At 37.7% G+C, this 21,231-nt stretch overlaps 1 protein-coding gene across 8 annotated transcripts in view; it reads left to right on the top strand.

The window, feature by feature from the left end:
* The window catches only part of arvcf.S (ARVCF, delta catenin family member S homeolog), a 229,655-nt gene that overhangs the window by 191,518 nt on the left and 16,906 nt on the right, over positions 1-21,231 (top strand). For 5 of the 8 annotated variants that reach the window (XM_041580313.1, XM_041580319.1, XM_041580312.1 and 2 more), the window contains 5 exons: positions 1,728-1,911; positions 7,760-7,877; positions 8,805-8,976; positions 11,652-11,669; positions 14,044-14,115. In XM_041580313.1, the coding sequence (XP_041436247.1) occupies positions 1,728-1,911; positions 7,760-7,877; positions 8,805-8,976; positions 11,652-11,669; positions 14,044-14,115 (564 nt within the window). The remainder of the gene's footprint in view (positions 1-1,727; positions 1,912-7,759; positions 7,878-8,804; positions 8,977-11,651; positions 11,670-14,043; positions 14,116-21,231) is intronic. The other 3 variants (XM_041580314.1, XM_041580317.1, XM_041580315.1) reach the window with 3 other exon arrangements.

Genomic DNA, 21,231 nt, shown 5'->3' with positions numbered 1-21,231 from the left:
AACTAAGTAAGCCTTATCAGAAAGGTCCATCTAAATATACCAGTAAACCCCCCAAGTAATGTTGCTCTGAGTCCCCTGTCAAAAGAAATACTGCATTTCTTTCCTTCTATTGTGTACACATGGGCTTCTGTATCAGACTTCCTGCCTTCAGCTTAAACCTCATTGCCCTGGGCAAGAGCATGCTCAGTTTGCTCCTCTCCCCCCACCCCTCCCTTCTCTACTGTAATCTGAGCCCAGAGCAGGGAGAGAATCAGGCAGGAAGTGATGTCACACCACATTAATACTGCAGCTCCTAGTCTAAACAAACAGAGAGTTTCTAGAGCTTTTTACTCAGGTATGGTAAAACATTCTACAGAATAAATATAGCATTCTAGCTTGCACTATTGCAGCTTATCTATTGGCAATAAAATGCCTCCGTAGCTTTCCTTCTCCTTTAAGACCAAGCATCCATTATTGGGCAATGATCATCATGATCTTTTTTTTGTTTCTTTACAAAAAATTCAGAGAATGAGGAAGAAATCTTACTTTATCTAACACTTGGGAGAATAGTACAGGTGTGAGACTTGTTATCCAGAATACTTGGGACCTGAGGTTTTCCGGATAACGGATCTTTCTATATTTTGGATATTCATACCCTAAAGCTGGCCATAGACGCAAAGATTTTACCTCAATATCGGACGAACGATCGTACGTCCTCATCTCCCGACCTGCCACTAACCATTCAGACCAAATAAAGCAGTAAAACGTCAGATCAGGCGATGTTCTCACCCTACAGCAATCGTACGAAAGTTTAGATCTAACCAAGCTGGTGACAGTCTCCCACTGAAAATTGTCCGATCGGCAATACATGCAGAGATATGATAACCTGTCTGATCGACATGGCAAGATAAATGTCTGGACACTCCACACAAGATCCGAAAATCATACGAAACGAGGATTCGTAATTATCTCCAAATTACCATAATATTTTTTCCCAATCCCGGTGATATTTTCCTATTATAGGTAAAACAAATATATAATTATAACTGCTTGTCAACTTGGCCTAATATGTAAATGTAAACCTTTATTTTATGTTTTATTTTGTTTCTCTCTTAATAACCAATTAAAAAATACTTAACAATACCATTAAACTTCAAAAACTAGACCTGCCATTCTCATACATACAATTTAGAAGAACAGTGCTGATTTCGCGTTCCTACACATATAGACGGGGTTCTTAGTTGATCCATTCATCATCTTTGCCCTGTCCAGCTCTTGCTCTACTATAATCCCTTACATCTAAGCAACAAGTTCACTTTTTACTTTGTATTATTTATGCAAAGTGAACTGTTTCAGCAGTTGCTGGGCGTTGATAGCATTTTATAGTTTAGATGTCAGAATGCCACTGCCTATTTCATACTAAAAGCTAATCAAAAGGTTAACACCTTTTTAACCACTCGCCCTGCCAAAGACTATAAAAGCTGTGGTGCTGACTCTAAGGACCTGATTAATAGTGCTGTAGAATTTATATTTCTGGGTTGCTGGTTTATCTGCTGGGCTGCACGGCATGTTTCTGCAGCAAGATCAAAAGCACCTGGCAGGCAAGGGATTAAAGTAATGACGTGTATTAAATGAAACCTTTTGGGCTTGATCATTTGTAAATGCAGTTTTATTAATTCCCTGCCAAGCCAGTTACTCATTAGTGCAGTAGCTTCATTGCATTGTCTGCTTTGTCTCCTTTTACCAAGGCACACTCTGGAACCTGTCCTCATACGAACCTTTAAAAATGGTGATCATCAACCATGGCCTCCAGACCCTTACCAATGAGGTTATCATCCCTCACTCTGGCTGGGAGAATGAACCTAATGAGGACTCCAAGCCCCGGGATGCAGAGTGGTTGACTGTTTTCAAAAACACTTCTGGATGTTTAAGGTATTTTTTTTTTTTTTTGGTTTCACTCTGGTGGGGTTTTGGCTATGAGGAATATATGTACATTATGATAGTAATAACAATCTTTGTGAAAGCATGCAGAGAAACTCTGTATTAGAGAAACACTAGTGCCAGAATATGACAATCCTCCACATCTAAGGCTATGGCCACCCGGGTTTGAGGCCCAGGCTGTTTTCAGCCTGCTTATTTTTGCGTATTTCGGCCAACCTCTGTGCACACAGGCTGATCGGATTCAAATCAATAGAGCAGGGGCACTGAACAGATCTGCTTCTCTCAGCCTGCAGAAATACACAGACTGACAACAGACAGAGCCTTCAGCCTATGTGCCCATAGCCTAATGTGATTTTCTTTGACTCTTTCCATTATTCTAACTGGCAGTATAATTGTATAGAAAGATTGTTGATGCAGTCACCACTGCAGTGTTCTCTCTGTCCTCTCATTGGCTAATCCATTAGAGAATAATAGAAGCCGTATTTCACACAGTTGCATGTGAAAACTGTTCTGTAAATCAGTTTGTCTAATGTGTTGATGTCCTGCTTTAGAAATGGGATTTGTGATCCATAATGCTAATACATGGCTTCATTGTTTTAATTACCATTTGAGATATGTCCACTGTGTATTGATGTCTCACTCTGTGCATACTGAACATACTTTGCCCTGTCTGTGGTCTTTCCTTTATGTTGGGAATCTCACCTCCTTCTGACCGCAGCACACCCAGCCAAGAGCTACCCTAACCCTTGTGATTTTTACACGTGCTCACTGAGAGCCTGGAGTAAAGCTGGCCATAGATGCAAAGATCAGATCGTACGAATCATCGTACGATCGGACTTTCCCATCTCCCGACCCTCCACTAACCATTCCGATCAAAGTCTTACCAGTCAGATTAGTTAAAGAACAGATCAGCAGTGTTCTGCCCCTGACCGCAATCGTACGATATCTATGTCCAACCAAAGCTTGATAGTCGCCCACTGAAAATCGTACGATCTGCAATACACACAGAGATATTATCGGCAGCCGACAGAAATTTTCTTGTCCGGACGAAAAATGTCGGGACTCTCCACACACGGTTCGAAAATCGTACGAATCCTCGATTCGTACGATCAGATCTTTGCGTCTATGGCCAGCTTAAACAAATGCAAGCAGCAGATGTCTGCCCACTTACCAGATTTCTTAGCACAAGGACTTGCATGTTCACAAACCTGAACATGTTTTAAACATCTGTCTGATGCGTTCTTATGCATCACAAGGGAGTGGTTTACAAAGTTTTATTTGGGTGGCATACAAATAAATTAATTAAGACACACTTTTCTGTAGAATCTTTTAGTCATCTTACACTTACACATAACATTTATGAAGATTAATGATTTAATATATAGGGTTGCACACATTCAATTTATTCATAGTGACGCCTGTTTTCTCTCTTTTTGTAGCAGCTGCACTAGAGCAGTATTATGTTTGTACCAGGTATAGGCTTAGCTCTATATAATAGCCTGCATCCTATACTCTAGTGTTTCAAAATGCCTACACTATAATCAATTCCCAGTAGCAGTGAAGCTTTCCTTGCCAACTATTTTTAGGGTAATTAATCACAAGCCTTGGGCCTTTCACTGGGATTCCAGTTGCAGTCGGTGACACTGGCAAGAGATGTTTAAAAGCCATATTCATAATGTGACACAACTAGAGTACTGTATAAGTTTCCAATGCCTTTGTAAAAGCTCTTTTGGGCAGGACCCTCCTCACATTTTGTATTGGTTACTGGTTGCTTTGTATGTAATTCTGTAATTTATTTTGCAGTGCTGTGCAATATGTTGGTTCTCTAAAAATACATGGTAATAATAAACTTTGTTTTTAGCTGGTGCAGTGTGGCTCAGTCAGTGCCCACTAGATTAGTTGGGTCTCTTAAAGGTAGTTTATTTAATTTTGGAAGTTCAGACTATGTTTTTGCTCATTTTTGACATGATCCCAACTAAATTAATTCATGTTAAAAACTATATTTTATTTAATGAACAGTCCAGTTTCAGAAAGAGGGAATGTTTAGGTCCCAACATACAGTGCAGAGTGCAACAAGACCTATTCAAATCTGAGGCCTTGCTACTATATTATTGTTGGTGAAGCAGCATAGAAAGAAAGACATTTTGTTATGTAAAAATAAAAATTCAGAATCCTTTCAAGCAGAGATTTCTTTTGTTCAGTAGCTGTATTTCTGGGTTGCTGTCATCAAAAACAGAGCTGACCTTCATTTGCAGCCGTGCATAGATTTGTTCTGCATGATAGCAGTGAACATGTTGTCGTAGGTTTATTTTGAAAGAAACCATTTATGAAATGAATGATATTGCATGGTAGGAAGGCTTTAAAAGAAGCCCCCTAATTATCCGAGAGAAAAGATTTTTCCCTGTTTTCACGTTCTGTTAACATCAAAGTTTTGTATGTAGCTGCAATTTTCCTCTCCCTTATTTCCAAAACTGTGGGGCGCTCCCCCAGGGCTGCTAAAGTAGTGAATACAGTGCTCAGTCTGACCGCTTGGGGGTCAGATTTGGATTGAATGCCTATGTGCTCTTTTTTTTTTCTTTCTTTTTATGCTGCCATTTTAAAGGGTATATCCAGCAAACAAGTTTATTGCCTATTGAAAACATAATCGAAAACACCTTTTCATTCAGCCGTATTTAAAGTTATTTTTAAACATAATTAAAAGCAGTATTTATTGTTTTTGGTTCTCTTCGCTCATACCTGGTTATGACTCTTGAAACAATATAGCAGATTTATGTTCTCTGTAGTCAGTAGTTCTGTTAATTAGTCTGCATTAGAGGAAGAGGATGTCTGTTTTAGAGGAACATGGAAGGTAAATTCTTTTATAGTGTGTGTGTGTGTATATATATATATATATATATATATATATATATATACAGTAGTAAGTACGGCTGATGGTGTGTTAAAACCTTAACTGTTCTTTATACACATTCTCTAACCATACTGTTATGAAAAAATGGTTTATTATGTGATTATATCACTTTAATGAAAAGCAAACTACAGTGTCTCTCAGACAATGACAGAAGTGTTTGTACCACCTTTCTGTAGTGTTAAGAATATTGCTGCTGCTGTGTCTCTGCACATCCCACAGTGTGTGTTATTTTCATGGTGAATTTAAATTGCCTAAACATTTTTTGAGAAAGATTGAGTTACAGAGTTCCATTCCAGGCCCCCTGGAGAGACCAGTTCAAAAGCTGTATGGCATGCCATATGAATCCCCGATGAGGTACGCTGCTTAAAACGCGAGACCCAAAAGCAATGTTCATTTCCTGTTAGAGAGGTTGTTATCCAGACAGTTGAATAGCTTTATCTATATGAAGCCCATGGCTGCTGATCTAAAAGTATTAGCATTTAATGACTTACAGTCTCTGCGTAAATATGTCCACATTTTATGAATATAGTATCAAATAATTAAAATAATAATACAGGTATGGGACCTATTATGCAGAATACTCGGGACCTGGGGTTTTCCGGATAACTGATCTTTCCATAATTTGAATCGCTATAGCTTGTCTACTAGAAAATCATGTAAACATTACACAAACACAATAGGTTTGTTTTGCTTCTTAGTTGGCATCAAGTACAAGCTACTGTTTTATTATTACAGAGAAAAAGGAAATCATAAAAAAAAATTGGATTATTTGATTATAATGTTGTGTATGGAAGACAGCCTTTCCATAATTCAGAGCTTTCTGGATAATGGGTTTCCAGATAACAGATCCCATACCTGTACAGTTTTCCATATTTTTCCACATTCCAGAATATTTGTATGTGATAGTTTCTGTATTCTATCAAATACATGCTCTAATACTGTACAATTGAATATGGCTCCAATTAAATGAATCTGTATAACGTGTGCTTTATAAGTGAATGAAAGATTTGTATTATTTAACACAGGCCTTTTAGAAAGTGCCTAGGATGAGTTCATAGAATTTTTTGACTTAGGGTACGGACCCTAAGTGGAGAATAGTCACCCGCAGAGTGCCAGTACCCTTAAAGGCAACGTTAGGGATTTTTCTCTTCTCTGGAAATCCAGATGATGCAGCGGCTCTGTTTAATGCTCAAGTTTCTGTTCTGAAGCTGAAGTTACTAGAAGGAAATATCATTTGTGACTGGCCAGACACAGGGGAGCTTATAGGGAGATGGATAAGGTATTGGGTTTAACTAAGGGCTGCTGAATCAGCAGGAAAAGAAGCTATGGCTGCAACTTCACAAATAGGTAATTCAGTATTGAGTTCTTGCCACTTGAACTGTGCAAGTTTCTACTGTATGTTACACTTTACTCTTTTCATAAGGGTTAACAATTTGCTACATTCATAAACTCAGATTCACTGTAATGCTTGGCATTATGTCATCTCTATAGAGTGGGTCCCTAAGCTCAGTAAGTGACAGCAGTACAGAACATCGACAGTAAATCACCAGAAAAGAAGATGGGGAGCTACTGGGGCATATATGGAGGCACATTTCCCTGCTAAATGGCTGTAGTTATGTGTGTGTACACACACACACACACACACACACACACACACACTCACTCTCTCCAATGGGAGCAGAAACCCTCAATTTTTTGATTGAAAATTACCAGAAGCTGCTGCATTTCTCATCCTAGGCTTATACTCAGCTTATGCTCGAGTCAATAAGCTTTCCCAGTTTTTGGAGGTAAAATTAGGTACCTCGGGTTATACTCAGGACGGCTTATACTCGAGTATATACGGTATATAGTGAACAAACATGCTGCACTCCAAGGACTTCATTTTGAAAAATAAAAATCTCTATATCCCCAAAAAAGCAATAAGTAAAGTGTTTCTCTCCTACATCTGCTATTGAAATGCTGAACTGTTAGACGCAGGGATCAGGAACCTTGGCTCTCCAGCTGTTAAGGAACTACAAGTCCCACAATGCAATAATGGAGCAGTTAGAGGATAAAAGGCTGTGTGTGTCGGTGACCTTTTAGTCTCTCAGGGAAAGTGGCTGGGAGTTGTTTCACAATAAACTGCATTCAAGCCTTATCTGCCCTAAAATCTAGATAACACTGCATCTCACAGGAATTCAGAGTGGTTTAATTTCTTCCCACCTTTGTGGCCTTGGGACAATTTACTGTGACATAAATACTTTGGGTTGTTAAACATTTATTATCCTAGTGAGCACTGGATCTTTTTTCCACCATAGTCTGAAACAAATCAGACTGGGGCAGGGCTGGTAAATCTGGCTTTATAGTAGTTTTTATTCTGTTCAATCTATTCACTAAGCCTTAAATCTAGGCCCATTGTTTTTTGTGCCCTTTATTTCTGCCCGTAGAAGTTTGTTTAAATTGTATTTTTGTCTGCTTCTGTGTGTGCACGTAATGCTGGGGTTCTAAAGGTGAAAATATAATCCAGTTAAACACTGCATTAATACATTTCATGGGGGTAATGTTATGACATTGACAACCAATCAGCAGGTGGAATTTAGCATTTAGCTTTTGTATATCTTTCAGCATAGGAACATTGTTAACTCATAGAATTATTGGCACCTCACAATGCATAGGTGGATGGTATCAGGATGTACAGGAAGGATGACAGAGAAGGGAACTGATGATGACCTTTCCCTACTAGAAAGTGCATGGAATTTTGACTGGCTAGAATGCTAAGGTGGCACAATATAATAAACGAAATGCTAGTGAAAGAAAATAGTAGAGATGTGCCATGTGCAGGGCCGGATTTATACATAGGGAGACCCTAGGCCAGGATATATATCTCTCTGTACATAAAGAAACCGCATTCTGGTATTCAAATATAAATTTTATTTTTATGGTGTTTCCTAGGAACGTGAGCTCAGATGGAGCAGAAGCACGCAGACGATTGCGCGAGTGTGATGGGCTAGTGGATGCTTTGCTGCATGCGCTTCAGTCTGCAGTGAGCAAAAAGGACACAGATAACAAGGTAAGAGAACACTGTATATGGTTCTTTATTACTTTCCTTTATCAGGACTGGGCAGCTTGTTTAAAAAAAACCACTGTACAATGCATCCTATTATTCTTTAGAGAAAAAATACTTGCCAATTTCTGGTCTAATTGAAAGAGTAATTTATATCTCAAGTATGTTGATGTGAACAGTGAACACACAAGACTCTCCGTTCCTGTATCTTGTGCATCAAAATCACAATAAGGCTCCAATCCATTAGGTTCATCTGTAACAAGTAATAAGGCCTAAAATATAATTATATGAACTCATGGAGATAAGTTAGTTTTTGCTCTAAATAATGACCTTCACAAAATCCTCCTTTAGGGTAGATGGAGCAACCTGAAGCATTTTTATTGCTTGTTGCGCAGCTTACTAAATCACCCCTTAAATGCTCAATATCTCTGTGCCATAGCCCTAAGAAAATTAAAATGCTATTTTTACTGCATAACTTTGCTTGTAAATAGATCAGGGCTTTCAAATTTTACCCAGACATTTTTACTTCTTCTTTGCATAATCCAATGAAATTTATTTATGGACCACTTTCCAAAATATATTTGTAGTTATTTGTAGATAGAATTGCAATTATTATATAAAAAGGTTCCCCTTTAAAACAATCTGTTTTGGCAACTTGTTGCACTTTTTGTTCAGCCTGGGTATTACAGTGTGTCACTTAATATAACTGGATATTTGAAGAAAACACAGTCAAGATACAAGGAACCCTTAGTAAAGCGCACTTGTGTAAAATAAATCTGTGTTGCTTTAACAGAGTTCAGCATTTTGTGCCCGAGTACAAGTGTTTTTAGTTATGTATGTACTATTATTGGCTCTCTTGTGCATTTTCAGGGGATGTGTACACTGCAGCAATCTAATGTACAGCTGCCTGTCCTTTTTTTGTTTTCTGTGCAGTCCGTGGAAAACTGTGTGTGTATCATGAGAAACCTCTCCTACCATGTTCACAAGGAAGTCCCTGGGGCTGACAGATTTCAGGAAAATGAGCTCAACCAGCAAGGTGGAATTGGGGGTCAGCAAAAAAAGAAGAAAGATGATGCCGGCTGCTTTGGGGGTAAAAAAGCAAAAGGTTTGTGGGCTGAAATGATTGGGGATCTTTTCTTAATAAGCAATAACTAATTTATGGATCATTAACTGGGACAGTAATAGTTTTGTTTTCTGGACATTCTCATTCGGTTGTGGAAACTTTTGCTCAGTCCTAATTTATTTTAAAGCTACTGTTCATGTAGTTTTTTGGCTTGGTTATTTGTTGTCTCTCTTTAGGAGACTGGTCCTGTACCATAGACTTTACAGTTGATAATAATCTAAGGTAAACAGTATTGCTTAGCTGCCGCTTTGTCTCCCAACCATAACAAGTTATTGGGCAAAGTCTGGCTTGCTCAGACCTGCCATCAAAGTCTTTGTAAGGACTGGATTCCAGCTGCATTCCTTGCCATACTCTGTGACATGTTTTTATGCTCCGCATGTTTACAATCTTACAAATATTACTGAGAAGCTGAAGAAAAACAGTGAACCTATACAATCTGCTAGGTGCTGACAAATATACTTTATAGTATTTATCTTATAAGTCTTAATAAGAAGCAACATATATGTAAGGTGTCTTCCACTGACTTTTTTTATTAGCAATGGACATACTGAAAGAGTGAATTGGAACCCTGTTGTGAGCTACATTTACAGTGCCTAAAGTTAGAGAATGATGGCACACAATGGCACATATTTCACATCAAAATCTTCATTTTAATTTTGTTACCAGCTTTAATATACAAGCAATGATGCATATGAGGAAGGATCCTTGTTCCCAGTTGGTACAGAATTAAAGTGCCATTTCAAACTGTGTGATCTGCTAACATGGCACAGCCCTTACTCTGCAAATCATATTTCTGGTCTGATCACAAACCATTCAAGATCCCTACCATACCTACTTTACTGTATTCCTACACTGTTGTCAGCACAGCAGCATGCTCACTCCACAAGGAGGTGACTGGGAAGGAACTGCATATAAAAATGTGTTGCTGGAAACAAACATGGCCCTGCTGAATCCAGTGTACACAACAATGCAAACCTATATAACCTGATTTATCTTCAGTTTGTTTTCCATGAATTGGATAATATAGTATGAGGTATTTAATAATTAGCAATTATATTGCTAATTATTAAGTGCTGACTGAGGTCAGACCTCGGCTTTAATCATAAGGATAAAAACCTGTACAGCCAACAAGGGAATCTTAGGTGTGAATTTGTTTTTTTTATAGTATAGGTATAGCATATTGGCTACATATAGGGGCAGATTTATCAAGGGTTGAATTTCGAAGTACAAAAAACTTCGAAATTCGACTATTGAATTAAAAAACGTTGAATTCGAATATAGCATTCAAAGATTTTAACAAATTTGGCAATCCTGTGGTTGAATAAAAATCGTTCGATTAAATTGTTCGAATCGAATGATTCAAACGATTTTTAGCGATCGATCAAAGGATTTTTATTCGACCAAAAAAAAACATACAAAAAGTGCTCTGGAAGGTCCCCATAGGCTAACATTGCACTTCGGTAGTTTTAATTTGGCGAAGTATGAAGTCAAAGTTTTTTTTTTTTAAAGAGACAGTACTTCGATTATCGAATGGTTGAATAGTCGAACGATTTTTACTTCGGATTGTTCGAATCGAAGTTGAACGGTCGAATTTAGCCTATTCGATGGTCGAAGTACCAATCTGCCCCATAACGTTCTTTCTCTGCCTACTGTATAGTTTGCCTCAGATCAGGCGTTTTTCATAAAACTTCTGGCTTCTTCTTGAACCGTCTATTCCTTCTATACAGGCTATTTAAGGAGACAAAAGCTGAAAGTGAATCCTTGCTGTATACTTTAATAATGTATGTAAATGATTAAGTATAGTATCCAAATTCAGTTTTCCCCTTATTCCTCTATTATTCCCTCCATGTATTGTTGAATCTCAACTCCCATCTTCCCTCTTGCTCTCTCTCTCTGGGGACCGTGACTGTATTGTTCAGAAAGAGCTGTGGGATTGGATATTACAGATTTCAACAAAACTATCTGACATCGGTAAAGCATTTAATTTAACAGTAATTTCGTACAAATTGAGACAGTGTTTTCCATAGTACTTGCGTTTATGGCTACGCCGAAACTGAAGTGCTGTCCTATAATTATTGCTGGCTTCTTAAATTGCTCCCTAGCATACACCCAACCGATCTGCAGTAGTCTATAAAATTAGCGAGATGCAATTAGAGCCAATGATTTTATTATTTGCCATGTTTCAGTGGCCTCTCATCTGCATCATTTTTAATGCTCTCATTTCATCCTCTACAAAAAAAATGTAGTTGATTTACACCAAGTTCCGTATGAAAGCTCTGTTGTCTCTTCAGAAACCTTACTGCAAGCTAAAGTGAGCTGAACACCTGTATTATAACAGAGCCCATATTTAGTGAATGAATCCAGGTGATCTGCTGGGCTAAACTGTAGAACTTATTGTGAGTGAATTTAAGTGATAAACCCAGAGAAAGAACAATCTTTGCATCCCTTATACTCAAGCAATATGGCAGTATTCCAGCTTTTCATCTGTGCAGAGTTCAAGGCAATTAATTTAATTCTAATAAACATATTTTCCTTGAAGCTTTAATGTCTTCAGTTCAGCTCCAGATGGGCTCCTAGTTTAGTTACATCCCTAGTGCAGATCTTGTTCTAATCTTCCTTTCTAATTCTCCTCTCTTCTTCTTGCTTCTGCTTATTAGAGGAGTGGTTTAACCAAGGTGAGTCTGCAGCTGCATCTGCTTTTCTCCCCTTTTCTGCATGGTCTCCTCAGATTGCTTTTATCATAAGGTTCATATTTTATGCCAAGATGAAAAAGGACGTCCCCAAATAATATGCATGGTGTATCTTCCCTTTACCAGACAGGAAGGTATAACGTACAAGCAGTATATGTGCTGTAATTATGTGGTGCAGTGTAGGATATATAGTGTCTTTATGTTTAAGATCTGGCCTTTTTGCATTTGGGCTCTCTGGGACATGCTCCAATGTATCTCTCAGCAGGCATGTATTCATAATACCCTCTGCTGTATCTGCATATTTGCAGTTTAGCATATGAATAAAACTCCATTCTGCTTGCTACTGCTTTATACACTGTTACCCTTAGTGTAATAAAACACCACTTTTATAAATAGCATGTGCAGCGAGAAAATGTGTTTGTGTACTTTGAGCTACAGCATCATAGTATACGGTCTGTCTAGCAATTGCTTTGATTGCAATAGTATTTCTCAGGGAATACAGTGATCACAATGCCTTTCCATCTACTAGTGTGGCCTTCTACATCCTGCATTGCAGTTAAATGTGTATAGCTGGAACACATGGAATTTGCTTTTCAGGAGCAATATTCAAATATTGGCATTGTGGTATGCTGATTTATTTCTAGTTTGGCTGCCAGAATGTGGCCCACCTTTGCCAGAAGACCTGTGCCAAATTTTTGCAAAAAAGCACCAAAAGATGTTTTCCAGAGAGCACTACAGCAGTTGAAATTCGGGTTGCCACCCTTTGCTGCTTCAAGGTCCCACCTTCCCCCGGAGTTCGTCTGGGGGAAAGGTGCGAAATGCCTTGCATGCCACAGGCCTTAGGGTGCATTGCCTCTAAAATGTGTTTTAAAACAAATTTGCCGTGTAAAGCCTTCTGAAATTTAGAAGATATTTACTTGCCTCGTACCATATACATAGTCTGTAAAGATGTTCCATAGCAATTTCAGAGGTAATATATGGAGAGACATTTAAATGTCCAGTTACAGCATTGGATATTCATATAAATCTTGAAAGCCGACAGGAATCCGAAAATACAGAAAATGTAATCTCTCTATATAATCTAAACATCATCAACATGAAGGGGGTAAATACAAAATTTTCTCACTATTTTCCGTAAACCACTTTGACCAAATATGCACTGACTTTCCCCCATATTTATCAATACATTTTCACAAAAATTTCTTGCGCTGGAAAAGACTATAAAATCGTGAAAAATCTGAGTCGTACAGGTTTTTCATATTTGAGGCCAGAAAATCACGAACTCTTCGGATTATTGTACAAATGTGGATCAGGATGTCTTCAAAATGTCAACAGGACATCTGCAATTTACTTCTGCATCAACTCGACAGGTCTGAGTTGGAGTACTTTTTTATTTGAACTTTTAACACCATCAGAGTTTAATAAATCACAAAAAATAAAGTTTTTTTTTTCTCCACAAAAAATAAATTTTTCCCTTTAAAAGTGTGACCAGAAAAAATCTGAATTTAGTAAATAACCTGCAAAGTTTAGCTATTCTTCTGCTTCATATGGGGACTTCTTTTCTCCAGTTACACCATTATTAATTTTTTTTTTTTCACTTTTCAGACTTCCCATCCCACTTTCTACACTGACTCAATCCTTTCTGGCATTAAAACCCTCAGTTCTTCCATAATGCCTCTTAACTACATGTATTGGATCTATTATCCAGCTTTGGACATTTTTTTTTTATTTTTTTATTTTTTAAATAAATCTGCTCATTCTGTAATACAGGGCACAATGCCTTAAGAATGCTAATACATTAAACATTTAAATCTCCAGTAACATTATATGATAGTTTGCTATTATGCTGGTTTAGTGCGCTATAAAGTTTTGTTTTGGTAAAAAAAAAAAAAAAAAAAAAAACGTGAAAAACATACCCATATTATGTTTAAAATGGCATTGCTTTATTTTGGTGCTTTTTAGATAACCGGTTTCTGGATAATAAATCCCATAGCTGTATGTATTTGACCCTTGCTTTTTAAAGGTATTTATGTATGTGTATATATATATATATATATATATATATATATATATATATATATATATATATATATATATATCCACGAATATTAGTGTACTGGTTCACTGATATTCGTGGATATATACATATTTCAACCGTGCACCTTCTATATGTGTGTATTTATGAGGGGCAACTCTGGGGCTGCGAGTCAAAGAATACAACTTACTATATTGTAAGAGAGACACATCATTGGAAAAAATAGAAATTATTGTGTTTGCAATATATGTATTGCTATGTTTATACATTTCAAAGGGCGTGGTTGTACAAATTTACTCCTAATTAATCATTTTTTACTTTCAGGAAAAAAGAATGGGGACACAGACAAGAATTTTGACACTCTTGATTTGCCAAAAAGATCAGAATCGGCCAAAGGTATGGTGAACTTCTTTCTTCTGACCCATTTGTAGCACAAAGTCTTACAGAGTTGTGTGTTTGTAATTGTTCAGCAGTTACTGGAAAGGGACATATGCAGGGTCGGACTGGACCCGCCAGCCCAGATCCACACCCTGCGCCTCTTCTCTTCCTGCCGTGACCAGCCAGTTGAGGCAAAAACAAAGTGTGATTGCAGCAAAGTGAATACCCATATACTCAAACTAGAGAAAATGGTACCAAATAAATTCCAGTCGTCATGCCGACAAATAGTAAACAGCACGAGTGGTGTATATACAAATGCTAAATGCAATAAAAAATAGACTAAAAAAATCATGTTGGTGCAACTATCCATAAAGACACTGTAACATATACAGTTAAAATAAGTACCATATATGTATATACATTTTTGGCAGGAATCCAGATCAAAAGCGTGGATAGAGGAATTGGGAGGGGGTGATAAGAATGAAGGGATAAATAGCAGTAAGGAGATGGCACTAGAAGCAGTGTTTCACAGTTGCAAAATGAAAGGTAGAGAGAGCGTAAAATGGATTGGAGAATCTAAATAAACCAAGTCCAAATTAATAACTAACATTTGAGTTTGTCTTCTCAAGTTCTGTAAGCAAGACCCAGAAATCCAGTGTCTTGTATCTGTTTTAGGATCCTGAGGAATTTTTCCCCAGCTTTTTGGCCCAGCTTACCCAGAAATATCAGTATCTCTTGGTTAAGATATGCTTCAGTTCCAGTTTCAACCATGTCTTTATTTTCCTGCATTTTGATTCTCATTAATTTCCTTTTCAGTCCTGTCTCAATTCTTTCACTTTGAAATGCAACAGTGCTCTCTTCACCTACCAGTTGCAATCAGTCAGCTTCTGTTCAGACACGGAGCACTTGCTGATCTTCCTATGCGTAGCATTGATTGTATCTGATGCTACTGAATCACCACTGCCTGCAAATGATGGCACAGAGAGAACCCCCTTGTAGCACAACGTGTGTGTATTGATTATTTGGGTCTCTGGGAAGCTAGAGTGTGTATGGACAAGGTGTGATCTGGCTTTTACCCTTCACATCCTTAGGCAGTTGACATTCCTCACAATCCTGAGATAAGATATTTAGCAGTGTCCAGAAGCAGTTGACCTTTAGCAATGCCACATGCATTTATAGTGGCTGGTCACTGAACAGTCCTTAAAGGAGACTGTAAAATAATGAATGTCCTGGGACTTGCCTTTAATTAATCTTAATTAACTCCTTTTGTGCCAGGATTGTGAAGTGTTGGAACTATAGGAAAAACATTTTAGAAAATAAATGACTTTTACTGGAAGAGGAATCTGGAGGAAATGGTGGCTCTGCAATAACATGCACAGCAAAACTCTATGGGCAGAATAGTAGTCTACACTTAAGATGTTCTCATAATATGTTATTAAATGTTAATATAAGTATGGCTGTTGAGTTTGCATAATAACTGTGTGCAAACTAAGGGTGTCCTTTTTAAATAGTGGAAAGGTTTGAATGGATCAACCCAATTTTAAAGCTCTTTATATACTATAAAACCTTTTCTGTTGTATAAAATTAATAATGTCTGTAAAATGGTTACAAAACATAACCCTTTCTAACCTAAAGAGGATATGCTGATAATAAAAAGCCCAGAGAGCAATAGTGAGTATGCTTTAGTCTCTCAGTATGCAGCCCTGAGTGATAAATTGGAAGAAGTGTAATATGTGAAGACATCCAGAGAAGTTCCCTTCTAATAAGCTCTTGCAGTCTTGGGTGACTTGGGGCATCATTACATTCTGGCTTCATTATGAAAGTGACAGCTCAGTCTCCATGCTGCCACCTCTTTGCCATTCTGATGAGATCACAAAGCCTCTTTTCCTTGTACTGCACTTGCAGGATTAGGACACAATGGAGAGCTTAATAATCAAAGACGTTCAATCAGTTCAGGCACGATCTTGGTCCATTTAAAATCCCCAATCTGGGCTGGGTCCTCTTTAGACTTGATTTTGGTATTTGGAGAGAAAAAAAAAGAATTTCCAGGTACAATCAAAAAAGCCAATTTTCTGTACAGTCCACCTCCATGCTATGAAATGGGGAGAGAAATAATAGCCCCTCAGATTAAACAGTAGCTTCTGTTTTAGAAAAAAATCTTACACACAAAAAAAACAACTTATCTTAACATTTTAGACTTCTCATCAAGATTTGTCACTAGTTTTTTTTCCCATCTTTCAGCAGAGTGCTTAAAGAAATGGTACCAATAATTCAAATTAAAAGGTGATTTCCTTGATAGTTCTTTAACCTAATACTTCCTTCACACAGCCACTTCATTTGTGTCTACTGCTTCCTCTTCCAAACAGGTTTGAAGGATGTAGGAGTTCTCAGCTGGGCTCGGAGTCAAACACAGGCCTCTGAATGTTTTCTCATTCCTTTCTCAATGGTTTCAACCACAAGAATTTCCTTCTAAAAATAATCCTTAAATCAAGAGAGGGAGGTAGCAGGGACAGAAAGGGGTTTTGGAACTGGCAGTTACCACTAATTCATCTTGCTGTATTTTTTTATGGATAGAAACTAAAAATTTGTACATTTTTGTTAAGTGTTTAACCCTGTGCAAAGGCCTCATTCGCAATGCAATACTTATTGAAGCCTTTGCCAAACACTCACTGCTCATCAGTTACCATCTATTCCATGGATTGCTCATGTGATCAGGCCAAGTACATGTAAACGTAAAGAGGAGATGTTTTACCTGTGGCATGTTGTTGCGCCATTAGAGATCAGGAGAGAACACAGATATGAATGCTGGAAAGCAGCAGCTGGTGCCATTAATAGTTTGTTTCCTATTTGGGAGAAGGCACCTGCCAGCCAGAAAGGGCACTTTGACTTTTGTAGCACTTTATCTGTCTAAGAAGTCTGTGGGAGCAGTCTGCCCTTATGTTCTTTGTTAAATATCTATGAATTTGTAAAAGTAGCTATAGATAGTTGTGAAAAATATATGTGCCCCTAACACTTTAAATGGCTTTGCTTAGTAACACCACTTAGACATTCTCATTATAATTAGTCTGTGGAGACTTATTGTTAATTCCTTAGCAGTCTGTAGTGATGATTTATTCTGCTGCTTCAAAGGAAGCTGAATGGCCAACAACCTGACATTAATAAATAGGGAGATAATTATTGCTTTTTTTTTATTTATTTTTTGTAATCAAATACAGACATCCTAAACATAGTTTATTTTGTGGCTATGATTTCCTCACTTTTCAGTCACACCTAATAAATATAAATAGATATGTAAATGAAATGTTACATTGCAGTTTTTCAAGTCTGTTTTAAGTACAATATCATACAGAATAATTGGTACATGTGTATGGTGGTGCAGAGGTCCTAACTGAGATCCGTGCACTAAAGCATATCAGTTGGTTTGGGAATCATGCTGGTTGAAAATGTTATCTGCTGATGTACTATGTTAGCCAATGCATGGTGCATCAATGGATGGGTATTTGAAGAGCAGCCGGTTTAGGAGTGTGTAGTGTCCTGTTAGTGTGGTTACTGTTAACAACAGCTTGTACTTAGATTACAGTAAAAACCTTCATTGAATTATTAGGTACTCTGCGTATCTAGTCGTATTAATATTCACTCATTCCGCTTATACCAGGAAACAAGCTTAGAGGTGTTTTGTTAGTGAAATGGGTGTTAGAGCACCAATAGATGGGATGAGTAGGGATAGTAGGAATTTAGTGCTGTTGGCATTAGTGCACATTGAATCTGGATACCACTATTTAATGCAAAGAATTAAGTATGTAACCTAACTGCTGTGTTGACTTCACCATAGGTTGAGAAGTTTAGACTCAGGGGCATGTTTACTAACATTAGAGATAAATATTTTTACAGATTTCTGGAGATGCTGCTCATGGCAATAAATCAACAATTAGATTTAAACAGTCACCAACAAATAAGAAAACAAAAGCAAAGGTCTGATTGGTTGCTATGGGCAACATCTCCGGAAATCTGAGTACATATTATCTCCGGTGTTAGTAAACATGTCCCTCGGTTTTTATACCTGATTTAGGCAACACTGAATTAAATGGCAGTGTTTATGTATCCTTCATGACAAACCTTTCCATAATAAATATATGATATCACCTGTATTTGCATCTTCTGGGACAGATTTTGTGGTTGGTTACTCTAAGGGATGCAAATGTTTAAAAGTTGTCAGAACCGGCTTTACCACCTGTTGTACAATCCAGCCCATCTACACAGATCCAAATAGGTAGAGAGCCTTGAGAGGCAGGTACATGACTGGAAGAAGGACTTGATCAAAATAGAGTGTTGGTATTTTGAGAGGAAGGAAAGTAGAAAAATAAATGTGCTTATGTGATGGTAGAAGTGTCAGTATGGGGAGCATTGGCTTGGAAGCTTGTTTTTGTGCAGAAAAAAAAGCACTTGCTATCTGGTATAAACCCCTGGCAGTGACTGGTGTTGCCTGCTTCATCCATCAAAGCACTAGGCCTAAATACTATTTATAAATACAGGTAAGGGATCCGTTATCCAGAAACCCGTTATACAGAAATTATCCGAATTACGTAAAGGTCGTCTCCCATAGACTCCATTATAATCAGATAATCCAAATATTTAGAAATGATTTCCTTTTTCTGTGTAATAATAAAACAGCAGCTTGTACTTGATCCCAACTAAGATATAATTAATCCTTATTGGAGGCAACACCAGCCTATTGGGTTTATTTAATGTTTAAGTGATATTTTAGTAGTTTTAGGATGTGAAGATCCAAACTACGGAGAGACCCATTAACCGGAAAGCCCCAGGTCCCAAGCATTCTGGATAATAGGTCCCTTACCTGTGCTTGTTCTTCAGATGTGGGATCCATTATCAGTAAACACTTTATCCAGAAAGCTCTGAATTACGGAAAGGCTTATTTCCTATAGACTCCATTTTATCCAAATAATCCAAAATATTAAAAAATTATTGCCTTTTTCTTTGTAATAATGAAACATGACCTTGTACGTGATCCAAACTAAGATATAATAAATCCTTATTGGAAGCAAAACCAGCTTATTGGGTTTCTTTAATGTTTACAAGATTTTCTAGTAGACTTAAGGTATGAAGATCCAAATTATGGAAAGATCTGTTATCTAGAAAACCCCAGGTCCCGAGCATTCTGGATAACCGGTTCCATACCTATACTAGTTATTAAAAGTGCAAACCCAGTGCACATTAACTCCTTAAAAGGATGATTAGATTAAGCACAGGTTTGTGTATGATCTTTCCCTATTATCTGTAAGTTGTAATTTAATTTCTATGGGTATTGACACTAAGGGGCAGATTTACTAAGGGTCGAATATTGAGGGTTAATTAACCCTCGATATTCGACTAGGAACTAAAATCGTTCGACTTCGAATACCGAAGTCGAACGATTTAGCGCTAATCCTACGATCGAACGATTAAATCCTTCGAATCGAACGATTCGAAGGATTTTAATACAACGATCGAAGGAATATCCTTCGATCAAAAAAACGCAGGCAAGCCTATGGGGACCTTCCCCATAGGCTAACATTGACTTCGGTAGCTTTTAGCTGCCGAAGTAGGGGGTCGAAGTTTTTCTTAAAGAGACAGTACTTCGATTATCGAATGGTCGAATAGTCGAACGATTTTTAGTTCGAATCGTTCGATTCGAAGTAGTAGTCGAAGGTCGAAGTAGCCCATTCGATGGTCGAAGTAGCCAAAAAACACTTCGAAATTCGAAGTTTTTTTAATTCGAATCCTTCACTCGAGCTTTGTAAATGTGCCCCTAAGCTAAGGTTTTTCTTTCTCTTTGGTTTGATTGCCCTCTCTTCCTATTTTTGTGGGTGTCCAGACACAAGTTCAGAAGAATAAAGATTTACTGTGTTTCATGACATGCTGTTTATATATCTTTGTAGGTTAAATATTTTATAAGTAGTCTCTGGCTTCTGTTAGGCCTCTTGAGAGAATGAGCTGTCTTTGAGATATTCAAAACAAGTGCACTCAAGGGATATCCATCGTCCATTAATATTTTTAGCTGCATTTTACCAGCAGGAACACCCCTACGCTGTCAGCTCTGAATGGGCAGCCACTGACTGTTCTTGAGCAAATGGCTCAGATTTATTCTTTGGAATGCAGAAGTATTCTCAGAGGTTATATCCTTCCCCCACCTGCAATTAAGCCAGATAAACACATGTAAAGTGTTGTACTTCTGCCAATAACCATTCTTCTGCATTACAAGTTATATTGGAACACTGTCGCCCGTGGAAGAGGCAGTCTGCTGCAAGTGGCAGTCAGTCAATCGCACAAGTAGTGTTTTCACTGCCAGTGGAAGTGCCAGTAGAGAAAAAATCAACCTGCTCCCTACCTATTGTAGCTCTCACATTAATGGCATCTGCTCAGAGCATACGTGGATGGAATTGACATGAAAATGCCTACAAATTTACCCTGTGTGAGCACTGACAGGACCAAGCAGATTATTCAGCTTTGAACCAATAAACCAATACATATTTGTTAGCGTTCTTTCATTCTTTCATTTTTGTCTTGCCTACATTTTGGAGTGGACCCTTTTTTTAGTACTACTTTGAATGCATGTAACCTCAAAGCTAAACCCGAGAATCCTTAGGAGGTTGTTGCCAAGTGTGCAGCTTTTATCCTTACCTATCCAGAGTCAAAAACTTCCCTGCTGCTGTTCTCTCAGTAATGCAAATGTTTGTGGAATCCACAAATGGGCCCTTTCCTTTCCATGTTTTTACTCTCTATCTTTGTAATCTCCTGTGAATTCTCAGTTTACTAAATCTTACTCCATCGCTTTGGCTGACATTTGTCAAAATTTCTTGTAATCAGTTCTCACAGTAGTACATCATGTGATAAATTGAAGAGCACTGTAAAATAACTAGTTATTTGGCAAATTCCTCAACTTGGCACACAGTAGGTGCATAATGATGTATACCCACCAGCAGAGCTCAATTTTTAATAATCCATTCTTATGTTTAAAAGTGAAATTATACAATAGCAACATCAAGTGAATGTTGACTTATTGTATCACTATAATGTGTTCTTTTCAAGGTGTGTGTGTTTCCGCCGAGAAGCTTGCAGCTCAGCCTTCCATTGCAT

This window comes from Xenopus laevis, chromosome 1S, assembly GCF_017654675.1.
Source record: "Xenopus laevis strain J_2021 chromosome 1S, Xenopus_laevis_v10.1, whole genome shotgun sequence".
NCBI lineage: Eukaryota > Metazoa > Chordata > Amphibia > Anura > Pipidae > Xenopus > Xenopus laevis.
The sequence above is the reverse complement of the archived record's forward strand: the minus strand, read 5'-3'. Positions and strand labels throughout refer to the sequence as shown.